Here is a 12,999-nt window from a genome sequence, read left to right on the forward strand (position 1 = left end):
TAAGCTCTCGACTCGCTCTTCATCCACCCCTAGGCACAGCTCAATACATTCCAGTTGCTCTCTCACATAGAGCAGCTCCACCACCTCGCTTTCCTGGCCTGTCTTTCCTAAAAAGTACATAGCCATCCATGACAGCACTCCAGCCATGCGAGCTATCCCACCATGTCTCTGTAATGGCAATGAGATCATGGCCCTGCGACCGCACACAGATCTCTAGTTCTTCCTGTTTGTTCCCCAAGCTGCGTGCATTGGTGTACAGGCATCGTGTTGCATTGGTGATGGATCAACCATACATGAATGGTAGATCTAATGTGGATTTATCTTACAGGGGTAAGAGTACTGTATATGTATGAGGAGGGAGTAGTGAAAGCTGGTAGCTAGCAACAAGATGAATGACAGCAGCTTGACTAGATAAACTGAATGGTGGGCTGTATGCAGGCGAGAGATGAGCATTTCTGCTCTAACACATTAATTTGGTTCTCTTATGTAGTAGAGGAAGGTGGGAAGTAAAAGGAGGCCATGCCCTATTTTCACAAATAGCATAAAGCTTTTAWTTTATTTTTTTGAAATAGTGCTGTGATTTTTGACTGTAAAGAAGAAAATCATCCCCATTTGATTTTTGTGTGAATCTAGAACTCTTAATTAAGCTAGAAAGTTGAACTGAATACTACTGAATACTTCATTTTAAGTGCAGCCATTGTACACTTAGAAATACAAAGACTTGACTGAGATTGTTGTTTCTCTCTAAAAAGGTTATTTCAAAAGGGAGAGCACCACTTCTGATCTCCCAGTGGCTCAAATCCAAGAACAGTTAAGTTACTTTGAAGGTTCTGTTAAACCAGGGAATGATTTTAAGATTTCTTATTCTGTTTAAGAATAGAGCAGTGAAAAAATAAAGGGAAAACAACTACTGACTTTGACCCAGGAGTCTGAGGTTGTTTCTTAAATTGTCATCATCATCAAGTTGTAGTGTGAGTTAAAGTCCTATCCCCACTTTCAAGCATTCCCCGTTTGAGTGAAGAATAAAATGCTGTCTCTAAGATGAAAAAAGCAGAATTTCAGCTCTTTTTATTGGTTTGGGTTGACCTTTAAAACCTGTCTGAGCCCACTTTTTTGGAGTAGGCAGTATGATGCTGGCTTCTGTTTAGTGGAATGAAACATGTTATTTTTCCATGCTATAAAATCTAAGTCTCAACTGAGCTATTGTATTAGCTAAGATTTAACTGGAGTGATCTTAGCCTTTATGATTAACTAACCTCTCTCTTCTGTGATACAGTACTACAATACTGATAAAACACTAATTTGTTTTTTCTCTGAGCGTTCCTTGTTCACCAAACTTATAATTAATGTGATTCTATAAATGTAACTTCTGAATTTTGTTCTTGATCTCCATTGTAATACAGAGTAAAACTGTATATATTTGCTGCAATTCAGAATTCATTTTTGCATAATAAAATTCTTGACTGCAGTGAAAATTATTAATATAAATGAATTCTTCTTTATCTTTTAAGGTTGTTTCTTGGATTATAACTATTTGGATATTTGGATCCTTGACAATTTTTTTATTGGCCAGGGTTCTTGGAGGAGAAGTAAGTAGCTGTATGTGAAAATGAGGGAGGGGGAAGTAATTTAGAAGTCTGTTGGCTGCTTTTTTCAGCAGTGATTGGGTTGTCTTGGTGCCTGGCTTTGGACATTGTAGACAATTAAGAATAGAGAACTTGGATGCTACTATAATACCTGTATTTTAGGTTCTTGGCCTCCAAAATAGAATCTGACATACAGAGATGGACAACTTACTCTTTCTGTACAGTGCATAGAGAGTGCTGGATGTGATAAACAACATGGAAATTCTTACCCTGATTCCCAGAAATTCTGACAAGTGCCTGTGATCCAGAGCTGAATTCCTCCAGAGGAGCGCCTTCAAGTTTTTAGTCATTGAGCTAAATCGGACCCTTTCTCCTTGCCCACACAGCCCTTCCCCCCTCCCTTTTTTTTGGTGGGGCTGATATAATAGCATTGATGTGATAGTCTTTTGGGTAGAGCACCTACCAGCATTTGTTTTCCTCCTTGGACTGGTGCAAAGTAAACCCACTACAGAATGAAACTGAGTCCATGTTCTTCAACTGTGAAGCCAAATGGAGTTCTGGCCTACATGCCTCTCTCCAGCTACTTGCATCAGCACAACTGCAGGCTTGGAATAGCTGTTTGAGCTGTGTTTATAAATTGAGTCACCAAGTGATTCAGGTATAAACAACAGAAAATGGCTTATGGCTAGACCCACACACAGCTACACAGGTGCAGTCAGTAGGGTAGAAACTGACTCTGCAGCTTAAAAAATGCATTGAACTGTGTTTTGAAGAACTAAATATTTAGTGATATTTTCATGTTTTTACTGTACATTTTGCATCAATGATGAACTAGTGTTGTAGACTTCCTACATTATTTATATTTAGTCTATTTTTTTAGATTTTCTTTGTGATTATATTTGCTAGTGACTCTTTTGTGAAAACTGCTCTGAAAAAAAAGTTTCATAAATGTGATTGCATTGGATTTCCACATATCGGCATAATCCAGATGCCCTTAAATCAATCTGTTTTGTTGCTCAAAATATGAGATATTGAGCATATCTAAACTGTGGAGAAAGAGAGGGATCATTATGGATCTGCATAGCTTACTGTGAAGGATCTGCTGCCACAAGTGATAGCTTGAAAGACAGTCACTAGTCTGACCAATATTTTTCCTAACTTAAATCCAAGGAGCCTAGCAGGGCCAAAAAAAATTTCAGATTGCAGAAGGGGAAAATCAGACATCAGAAGCTAAAGGCAGTTATGGTAATACTTCATATAAATGCGTTTAAGATAGCCATAATAAATTGAAACTGGAAATCGGATTTCTGTCCGTTAGAGGAATTGAGTTCTAAAGTAGTCTTGCATTGAGGCCAAAAGCACTTACGTACTTTAAAATGGGTGTTCATATGTTAATACAAGGAATTACATTTTGTGCTGCCTGTGACAGCCAGGTCTACAGCTGGTGACTGAGAGGTCTGTTCTTGTTCAGTGCTCCTTGGTATCAGTCGCACACTCCATGGAGAGTGGCAGCTGAGAACCACTTAAGGTGGAGCATGGAAATGTGGGGCGTGTATGTGGAATTAAATATTTTTAACGTGTCTGTGTAAATACTTCCATTGGAAATGTTAACATTGTCATTTAATATACATGTAATTTAAGCTTCTAAGAGAACTGAATGATTCATTACAAAATTCTGGAGGGATAGTATACAAAAAACAATTTTCATGTTAACAAACTCCTTCAGCCGATATTTCATGAATACCCAGCACATTGTTAGTATGGCTATTTCATTCTGTCATAACGAGATCAAGTTGTGTTTGGTGACAAAGATTAGTACTACAAAGTCTGTTTTTATGTGCTTGAAAATTTCAGGTGGCTTATGGCCAAGTTCTTGGTGTGATAGGATATTCCCTACTTCCCCTCATTGTCATAGCACCTGTACTTCTGGTGGTTGGATCGTTTGAAGTTGTTTCTACACTAATAAAGGTAAGTTCAGTAACATCTACTGAGAATTTGCAATTAATTTTTAAGTCACTATCCTAACACTTCAAGTATTAATCTGTTCAGGACAATATAACAATCTGTCAGAATATTCATAAATACAACTTGAACTCCTGTGATCCTTTTTAGCTAGCATGGTGGGAAAGACTGAGAAGCAAATTCTGTTTTAAATATTTCTTTTGAATACTTTACTTAGGATATATGGTCTTGTTGCTATAAAAACATCTGTTGTTAATCAGGTTAGTTTCCATTTAAGTGTTTTGCTATGTTATAGTAGTTGCGTTAAAAAATAAATAGGATTATCATTTGTAGAAGAGGATGTATACTTAAACATCAAAATGAAGAGTCTGGAAGTAAGCTCTTCTATTCATTCCCCTATCATCCAGTTTATTTTTAGTTATTGCAGCATGAATATGACCTTAGTCATTGTTCTGAGACTTTCCCATAATGGTGACAGTATAAAGCTCTCAACATGCTTTTCTGAGAAGGTAGGTATTGTTCTGTTTTTACGGATGTGGAATGTGAGGCACAAAGCAAGAATAACTTTCTTGATATCACCTGCTGTTGAACATCTTTTATGGAACTAGCAATGTTCCATGAGACATCTTGGAGCTACGTAAGGTTCATCGAACACTTCTAATATTTCATACAAGCTTTTATGTAGCCCTTGAAATTACTGCTGAATTTTTGGAAAGGTTGACTGAGAAAATTCTGTTACTAGCTAACTAGTGAACTTTTGGAGTTCTTCTTCTGTTGATTTGATTAATTTCTTTACTGTTGGCTTGCCAGTAAATAGTGTAATTGAAGTACAATTTAAGTGTATGTAAAACAAGAATAAGGAAGCTACTGTGTTTGTGATTTGATAACTTGTAATTACTATTAAGTGATAAAGTCAGAAAGCAGATTACTAACTTGGTACTTAACTAATGCGTAACTTAAATATAGGTTAAGGAAATCTCAGGTACCTGATTATGGCTATCAGTCTTGCATTAAATTCAGGGCAAATCTGTGCAAGGTTCTTATCTTTGATTCGTTAGTGTGAAAATGCAGGTTAAGCCCCATATAGCCAAACTACTTTTCCTGTGACAAGTATTACTTTTATCTTGGCTTGGGACCTCTGCACTTGGGGAAATATTTTGCAGCCCTAAAGCTGTGGAACTTATAGTGAAATTCCAGGTATTTCTTTTCCAGATGCAATCAGTAAAACCTCTCGGGTACTGTACTTTAATTGTTTTTATTGCCACAGTTTTACTAACGTGTTTTAGGGAATCTGGTGATAATCTTGATTCTCCTTCCTGTCTGTCTCTGCAGTCCCAGTTTAGGGAGCAAAAGCAGAAGTATGCAATCATATGCAATTAATTTTTTTTAAACAATGCCAACTGAGGTTTTATAGGTGTCTCTAAAGTTCTAACCACATTAAATCAAAATGTTTAAGCAATTCCATTTACTCTGATTCTAAGTTGTTTGGGCTTTCTTTGTCATTAATAATAGCTAAAAATTTTTACTCATTTTTGTTACTTCATGCATAAAACTACTAACTTATTTAAATAAAAATTATTTTAAATTTGCATAGATTTGATAATCAAGGTATTAGAAAAGGTAAAATTATCTTGCAAAGATCACAGTTGTACATGAAGAATATCATCTTTGCCAATGTAAAATCACTCAGGTACTAATTATTTTCACAGATTGGTCAAAATAAAGTGGTTTTCAATAGCTTTTCTGAAATAACTCTCTGTAATAGCTGCCTGTGTAGATTAAAAACACGCACATAAAACCATCCTTCAAGGGACTTGAGCTCCTCTGACAAAACTGTGGAAAGTTCTCTGCTCGGGTCTTAGTATGCCTGCCCTTTACTGAACAGATCCTTGGACCTGCTGTTCGTAGATTATGATCCTTTTGCATACCATTCAGTTTTAAGTATTTTTACTGTTTCTATTAATATTCAAGTTGCTACTAGAGGATAGTAGAAGTCCAATTACTTTTTGTTATAACCTTGTCTGAAGTTTGAGTCAAGTTCACTGGTCTTAAGACATTTAAATAGTATGTGTACTAGCTTCATGTAACATGCTGGATATTCAAAAGTAATGTTACTTTCTACCAGTCTTTTAAATTGGTTCTTTCTTGATTTAGCAAGTGAGATTTTTACATCCAAAGCAGGACAGTTCAGACTCAAGGAGATTTGGGTTCCTGAGTGGGTCATGTATTAGAATACAAGATAAGGGAATGGAAGTTTCATCGATAATGTGGTGTTTGATACAGACTGTATTTTTCGAGGCTTCTCATTGCACCTGAAAGGAACAGGAATGTGTGTTTCGGATACCTTGAGGTGGGGGCACTATAGTTAAAGTAAAGCTTTTGAGCCAAACTAATCCTGAAGTAAAAAGTAGTAATTTAACCCTCTAGTTTAAATCATAGGAGGAGGCGGAGGAGTCAAGTATAGCAATTGTTTTGTTTAAAGCAAAATTGTGTTTATATTTGAGGTGAAGAAAGCGAGGGTTAAAAGCTGAGGCCAGTTAAGGTAGAATGCAAAGTTGTTCATTCAATGAAGTTTCAATCTATCTGTGTATGTAAGCTTACAGCTTGCTGTATGGTACCTACATGTTTTACATTTGGGTAAACTTACTCTAGATCCTTAGCTGCCCGCTTTAGTAGAAGCATTGTCTCAAACCAAAATAAGATGCCTGTTTGTCAAGTGCTTCTCTAAAGTTAAATACATAGTGTCATTTTTTTTTCTTCCAGAAATTGTAGGCTTCTTTATAATTAAATTGAGAGAATTACTGATTTTTATATATATATATATATATATATATATATAAAAAAAAAATTATATATATATATATTTTTAAACATTGGTAGCTGGATATATATTCTTGTAATGGCAGCTAACATTGTTCATCTTCTTTTTCAGTTGTTCGGAGTATTTTGGGCTGCGTACAGTGCTGCATCATTACTAGTTGGAGAAGAATTCAAGACCAAGAAACCCCTTCTAATTTATCCAATCTTTTTACTGTACATTTATTTTCTGTCTTTGTACACTGGGGTGTAATCTAGTGTAAGAATGTGGCCAGAAACCATATTTTATTCACTTGCAGACTGATAATGCATAAGACTAAGAAGGCTGGAGATAGTACAAGTGACTGTTTTGTATCCAGTTGTCAAGATGTTTTAAGATCAAAGAGCATATTTGTGTATATTATTTAATGAAGCAATTGTAGCTATATAGATTTGTATCAAAGTTCTAGGTTTGTTTAAGACTCTCTTCAGATTTTAATGAACAAAATACAAGAAGTTTGTGTTTTATAACAAAGTGTAGCAAAAATACAGCTTGATACCTGTGCCAAAAGCACTAGGACCAGATTACTATATTTGAGGAGAAAAATGAGAAGTTAACTATAACAATCTCAAAGTGCAATTTTTCTTTTGAGCTTAAACACAGCTGGCTTTTTTGGCACAGCAAATTCTGTAGATAATATATATTTATGAAACAGTCCTGATTGTTCACAGAATAGTCTGTATAATCAAGACATGAAGATACTACTTTAATTTAGTGCCTCAATTATTTTGATTTGGCTATTGAGCTTTTATAAATTCCAATTTGTTTTGAAAAAATGTATATACTGTGTATTTTGTATCTATGGCTTGCGTGTAGCGTAAATACTCCTTGGTTAAGGATGTATATTGGGTTTTTAAAAATTAAAAATACAAGTATTTGAAGTCCTCATTTACTATTTCCAACCAAAGGAGCAAGGCATTTACTGCATGACATAATTCTTTAAATTGCTTATTTACAGAATCACATTATTTTAGTTAATAGTGTGAATTTAGAGAGAAACAGGCAAACAACTTTGTCAACTATAGTGCTGGCTTAAAGTTAGAAAAGAAAGATGATCTATCGAATTTGTGTGATCTTTAAACAATGTTATTTTATGATCACAAAATAAAAAGAATGCTTCCCTAACTATGTTTTATAACACCTTATTCTCTTTTGCATTAAATAGCATGGTATTTAACATGCATCTGTTGTTTTCCAAATACTGTTTATCCCTTGTAAAGCAAAATAAAAAAATTTGTAAGACCTGACTCTCCCTCCTTTAAAAAGGCAGAATTATACCCTTAGTAACAATTACAGTTGCACTAATTTTGACTATCCAAGGATTATGTAATAATGTGATGACATGTTAAATATTTCCTGTGTACTGTGTTGATTGCTTATGTAATGGTCCTTATGGTAATGTTTCTTCACAAAGAAACTCCACGGAAGTTCACTTTGCATGATATTAACTTTACTTAGTCATTTGCAATGTTTGGTATTTAGTATTACCAAATAGATCTTAAGTTTCTTTAAAAAAAAAAAAAAAAATCTGTGTAACTTGCATCCTCTTTAAAAGAAAAAAAGAAAGCATTCCTGCTATCTTTATTTTGCTATGTTGGAAATAAAAATATCAACCATGACAAGGTAATACAAAGGGCTCTTTGATCCATGATGGACAAATTTCTGCATCAGAATTGTAATTTCACAGCTTTTTAGACTGCATAAGCTGACATTTTAGTAATTTATTTTTATCAGTCATTGCTGATGCTAAATGTATATTTAAATTCCAGCTCTACCACAAACCTTTAGCTTTAGCCTGTTTCTCTGGCTGATGCTCCTATTGGTTTTAAACTTCTAGCCTTCTGTGGAAGTTCTGGTGAAAGAACTGCAGAATATTAAACCAATTATACTGGCAGCTTACTGAAACCTCACTCATTAGAATTTTTACTATTATCTTATGTCATAACATGTGAGAGTAAAAATGAAATACCTATCTGGAAGTGTTTTGAGAGTATTCATGCCACATTAAAAAAATGCACGTTAGCAGCGTATAAGAAAAAATGCATGTTAACAGTATAATTCTGTTTTGACATTGGAATCTTGTATGATCATATGGTCTTTCTCTTTTTTATGGCTATAGTTGTGTGTTTTTCTTTAAAGAAGATTATCCAACTAGTGTTTGAAAACTAAAACCAAACCTTGAGAATTCATGTGTACCTACATCAAATGTTAAGAGCAAGCACACATACAAGGTTACTAGGCTGTCAGAGAGCTTAAGTTAAAAGCTTAGTTCCTCTTTGCATAGTTATTCAGTAGGCGTTCATAATGGATTTGTGCATTTGAAATGACTAGGAATATTGCCCGAGAGGATGCAAAAGTGTTCTACTTAGTCTCCCGCTGTATTCTCATCACATTTCTCCAAGCATCTTAGTTTCCTCTATACTAACATTCTGTGAAATCTCTAGTTGCAGCTTTACCTGTTCTTTTCTTCAAATTTGGCATGTGTGTAATATGCAATGTAGATATGCACTTAACATAATATGTATTTTATACGCAGTTGCAGATTTGCACCTTTTAATTTCAAAGTATCTTTAGGTTCACCTTTTGCATATGCTGTGCAAAGAAATGTACAAACAGCTCTCAGATGGTTCTGATTGTTATAACTTTGCATTCAATGAACTCATATTTTTAGATCAGGTATGTGTGTAAATACAAGATGTATTTTATAAAAATTTTGAATTAAACTTGTTTACAGAATGTGTAAAGCTTATTTATATTTACTGAATTAACACACATATATATTCCTATACCTGTCATCAATCTCATGGTCTGAGGCTGTAAATAAATTTTTGGGATAATAATTGTACAACTTCTGTTTGTCATGCATGGCAATTTGCAATGTGTCTGGCAAAAAGTTCATCTTCCAAGCTGAAACACCTCAGCCCCAAATAGAGACACATATACTATACCTTTAGAATGAGACATTCTTTTTGAATTTTCTTCTGTATATAGCAGAGACAGATAGCATTACTTTTTCCCTCTTCTACCCATCAGGCAGACATTCTACTGTTTATGAGAAAAACCTATACCTACTTGAAAATTATATGAGGTCATTTACTTTGACTTAGAGACAACATACAACTTGACTTCGGCTTTAAGTTTTGTTACTGCCCTTGCCAGTCTTCAGTGTTTCACAGAAGTAACGGAGGTAGCTTAAAAGCTACTTATTTTGCTTCAGGATGATTTTCATTAGCCTGTCTCACACACGCATGTACTTTTTTGTATTTCTTTACACAGGCACATGAATGATTTTCTTAAATCATTTTCCTGCTACAGAAACCTGTGCTAATTTGGGTCCAAAAAACCACCCTGTTCTGTAGAAGGCTGCATTATATTTGAAACTGTCAATTATATTTATCATCAGTAGGCCAAAAGCTTTCTCAAATGCATTAGCTGTACATGTCATTTAAAACACAGCTAGAAAATGCCTACAACCAGTCTTACCTATGCAAGCTGCATTTAGTATTCTAGTGAGTGGAAAGGGAAAAAAACATTTTACAACAAAATACATTTTACAACAAAATATATGAGGTTTTATTATATTTCCATAATTTAAGCATGGAAAATAATGCTTTAAAATGAAATACTTTCATGGGTAGAAAGCATGACTCCATGACTCCATCCTTACCTTTGGCGGGGGGGGAAGCTTTTCAGGTTGGGACCTCACATAATTACACATACCTGCACCCACTGGAAAAAAACAAAAACAAAAAACAGCAAAAAAMCTCCTCAGCCAGTAACCTCGATAGGGAGATTTCTTTTTTATTCTGAAATAAAGCTGTTACAGAATAGCACTTTACCATCTTCGGTTAGTATCTACTAAGAGACAACTTTCATAGCGACTCTCTTACATCACTCTTCAAATACAAATAGAAGACCACTCTCACAGTATGAAAACAATACTTATTTTACTGCAGTGAAAGCACTCAAACATCCCGGCCTACTAACAATCCGCTAAGTGTTGATTACAGCGCAACGAACAGGAACTGTAACAAAAGCTCAAGGAAAGGCGACAGCTAACTGACCAACTTCAGGCCCTGGAGAAAAAAAAGTCCAAACAGAGGAACTACCCCGACTTTTAACGCAAGAGCAGGAGCTAAACGCGAGGCCGTAACAGCGCCTAGCGGCTCTGCGAGCCCGCAGGCGGAGCCGCTGCCCGGTCGGCACCACGGCCGCCAACCGCCGGCAAGGGGAGCCCGCGCAGCCGGGCTGACGGCGGCCCCCTCAGGCCCCGCTTTCCTCGGCACCCGGGCGAACTCGCAGCCGCGCCGCGCCGCGCCAGGCCGCCCGCAGCGGCGCGGATCGAAGGACGTGCTTGGAGCCCGCCCGGCCCGGCCCGGCCCTGCCCCAACGGGCGCCACCAGGCCCCAACGGCCTCCCGCGCGCCCCACCCCCATCCGCGCACGCGCGCGAAACGCGCAGCCGGGGGGGGGGCGCCCCTCGCGCAGCCCCCCTCCTCACCACAGCCCGCGCGCCCACGAAATCGGGGTGGCGGCGCGCGCACGCGCGCGGCGGCGGCAGAGCTCCACCCCCTTCCTCTCCCCTCCGCCCCTCTCCGTGACGAGGAGCTGCTCGCGCTGTCCTTCCCCCCCGCCCTTTCCCGCCGCCGGTCTCAGGCCGGCGGTCGGTTCCGCATCCGGCGCGGTTGCGTCACTTCCTGCTCACGCTGGCGCTCTCCCTTTCCTCCTCTCCCCAGACCCGGATGGTGACTGGCGGCGGCGGCGGCGGCGGCTCCCGGGACTGTCACTGAGCGGCTCCCCCCGGGCCTCTTGTCCTGAGCGGCGGCGGCGCGGCCGGGAAGATGGCTGCGGCGGCCTCCTGCTCCTCGGCGGCGGCGCCCGCCGGGCCCGGGCCCGGGTCGGTGTCGGCGTCGGCCGGGCCGGGCCCCTGCGAGTGGCTGTTGCTGCGGGACGGCTGCCTGCGCTGCGACGCCGACGGCCTCTGCAGCCTGTGCTACCACCCGGCGCTCAACGCCATCCTGGCCGTGACCGCCCGCGGCGCCATCAAAGTCATCGACGGCACCTCGGGGGCCACGCTGCAGGCGTCGGCACTCAACGGTGAGAGGCGGCCCGCAGGGCCCCTCCGCCGCGGCCCAGCGGCCGCGGGGCGGCGGAGGGAACGGGGCGCGGCGCCCCCCAGGCGGGGGCCGAGCGCGATCGCGGCGCTGCGGCCCTCGGAGCCGCCCGGGGGAGGTGGCCGGAGGCTCGCCTGGAAACAGGTGTTGCGGCGGCTGAAGAGTTTCCGCGTGGGGAGGCAGCGGGTGCGAAGCCGGGCTTGGCTCAGGCCCTTTCGTCCCGGGGGGTTTCCCCGGCTGTTTTTCACCCCCTTCTTGTTTTTCAAGCCTGAATGGTTCCTACCCTTCCCGGCAGAGAGTCGTGTAGGTAGTACCGAGGCATTTCTGTTCTTGTAAAATGTGTTGGTGTGGTTGTTAAAACATTAGGTGATGTTGGAGAAACGTGATAGGTAGGACAGTATTTTTTTATTTTAGTTTTTCAAGTGTTCTTGTGGATAACAGAGTTGAACCTTCCAAAGAACAGAATAAGTATGCTATACTGGATAGGCTTAGTTCTAGTTCTTATTGTTATCTGATACCGCAGTGTATTTATTTACTGAGCCTTAATCTGGGTATATTAAGGAGGTTTACCTTCTTAAAGGTGGCATTTGTCATATGGTTCAGAATAATTTAAAATTCAGAATTCTGTCTAAAGTTATTTGATAGTACGTTTTTTATATGCTTGCGTAGTTCTCCAGGCTGACCATCATGACAGTCACTGGTGCTAGTAATAGTATCCTTGCTATTATGTTAAGGAGGCAAGATTATTTACTGACTTTGTGGAAGCTAACGCTTTAGCATCTTCATAAATATGAAGCAACTTTCTTTGTTGTCTATTGCTGTTTTTACACTATGTACAAACCAGCTSTGTAGAAAACAATCTGTATGTGATTATCAGCTTTTCTCACCAGTTCATTAATGCTTTTTAGGTTGTGGTACTTGTCAAATTATTGTGGGGGTTTTTTGATATGTTTTGAGAGCAGTCTTTAGTATAGAAAGATCTGTTTCTAATGAGTTGTGTATTTCCACTTTCAGTTTCTCCTTAGGGTTGTATAGCTGGGTGTTATTAAGAAGATTTAGCTTCGCTGAGTGGTGTTAGTGAGGGTTGATGGTTATAACCTGAACATGGCTTAGTAGTGTCAAGAATTGTGTAGAGATGTCATAGTTTGGATAATACGTATACTTTCACCTTGAGAACCAGCAACTGTATTATAATGTCAAACTGAAGTGAACAGGACAAGAATCAGTGATTTCCCATCACCAATCAAAATAGACACATTGTAAAGGTTAAGTGGTTGGATCAAAAAAAACCCAAGTTCTGTGGAATTACTATGAAGCTATCAACTGCTTTTGCAGTATATCTCTCTCATTGAAAATAGGGATGAGACTGTTGTGCGGTGTTTCCCGCTTTGTTCAAAATTCAGAGCACCCTGCTTGTATAATTCCCTCTCCTTTACCTTGTTCTCTCATGAAGTGCTTTTTTTATTAATAACTTCAGTTCT

General features: G+C 39.1%; 2 protein-coding genes across 5 annotated transcripts in view; both read left to right on the forward strand.

Moving 5' to 3' along the window:
- The window catches only part of YIPF4 (Yip1 domain family member 4), a 19,564-nt gene extending 10,419 nt beyond the window's left edge, over nucleotides 1-9,145 (forward strand). For 2 of the 4 annotated variants that reach the window (XM_026081211.1, XM_026081213.1), the window contains exons 4-6: nucleotides 1,512-1,589; nucleotides 3,441-3,554; nucleotides 6,481-9,145. In XM_026081211.1, coding sequence (XP_025936996.1) covers nucleotides 1,512-1,589; nucleotides 3,441-3,554; nucleotides 6,481-6,618 — 330 coding nt within the window. In that variant the 3' untranslated portion in view covers nucleotides 6,619-9,145. Of the gene's footprint in view, nucleotides 1-752; nucleotides 811-1,511; nucleotides 1,590-3,440; nucleotides 3,555-6,480 lie in introns of all 4 variants that reach the window. The other 2 variants (XM_026081214.1, XM_026081212.1) reach the window with 2 other exon arrangements.
- A 1,957-nt stretch (nucleotides 9,146-11,102) lies between these two features.
- BIRC6 (baculoviral IAP repeat containing 6) overlaps nucleotides 11,103-12,999 on the forward strand; it is a 201,436-nt gene continuing 199,539 nt past the window's right edge. Inside the window, exon 1 of the mRNA XM_026081224.1 lies at nucleotides 11,103-11,501. Coding sequence (XP_025937009.1) covers nucleotides 11,246-11,501 — 256 coding nt within the window. The 5' untranslated portion in view covers nucleotides 11,103-11,245. The remainder of the gene's footprint in view (nucleotides 11,502-12,999) is intronic.

This window comes from Apteryx rowi, unplaced genomic scaffold (genome assembly GCF_003343035.1).
Source record: "Apteryx rowi isolate R43461 unplaced genomic scaffold, aptRow1 scaffold_54, whole genome shotgun sequence".
In the NCBI taxonomy this organism is placed as follows: domain Eukaryota; kingdom Metazoa; phylum Chordata; class Aves; order Apterygiformes; family Apterygidae; genus Apteryx; species Apteryx rowi.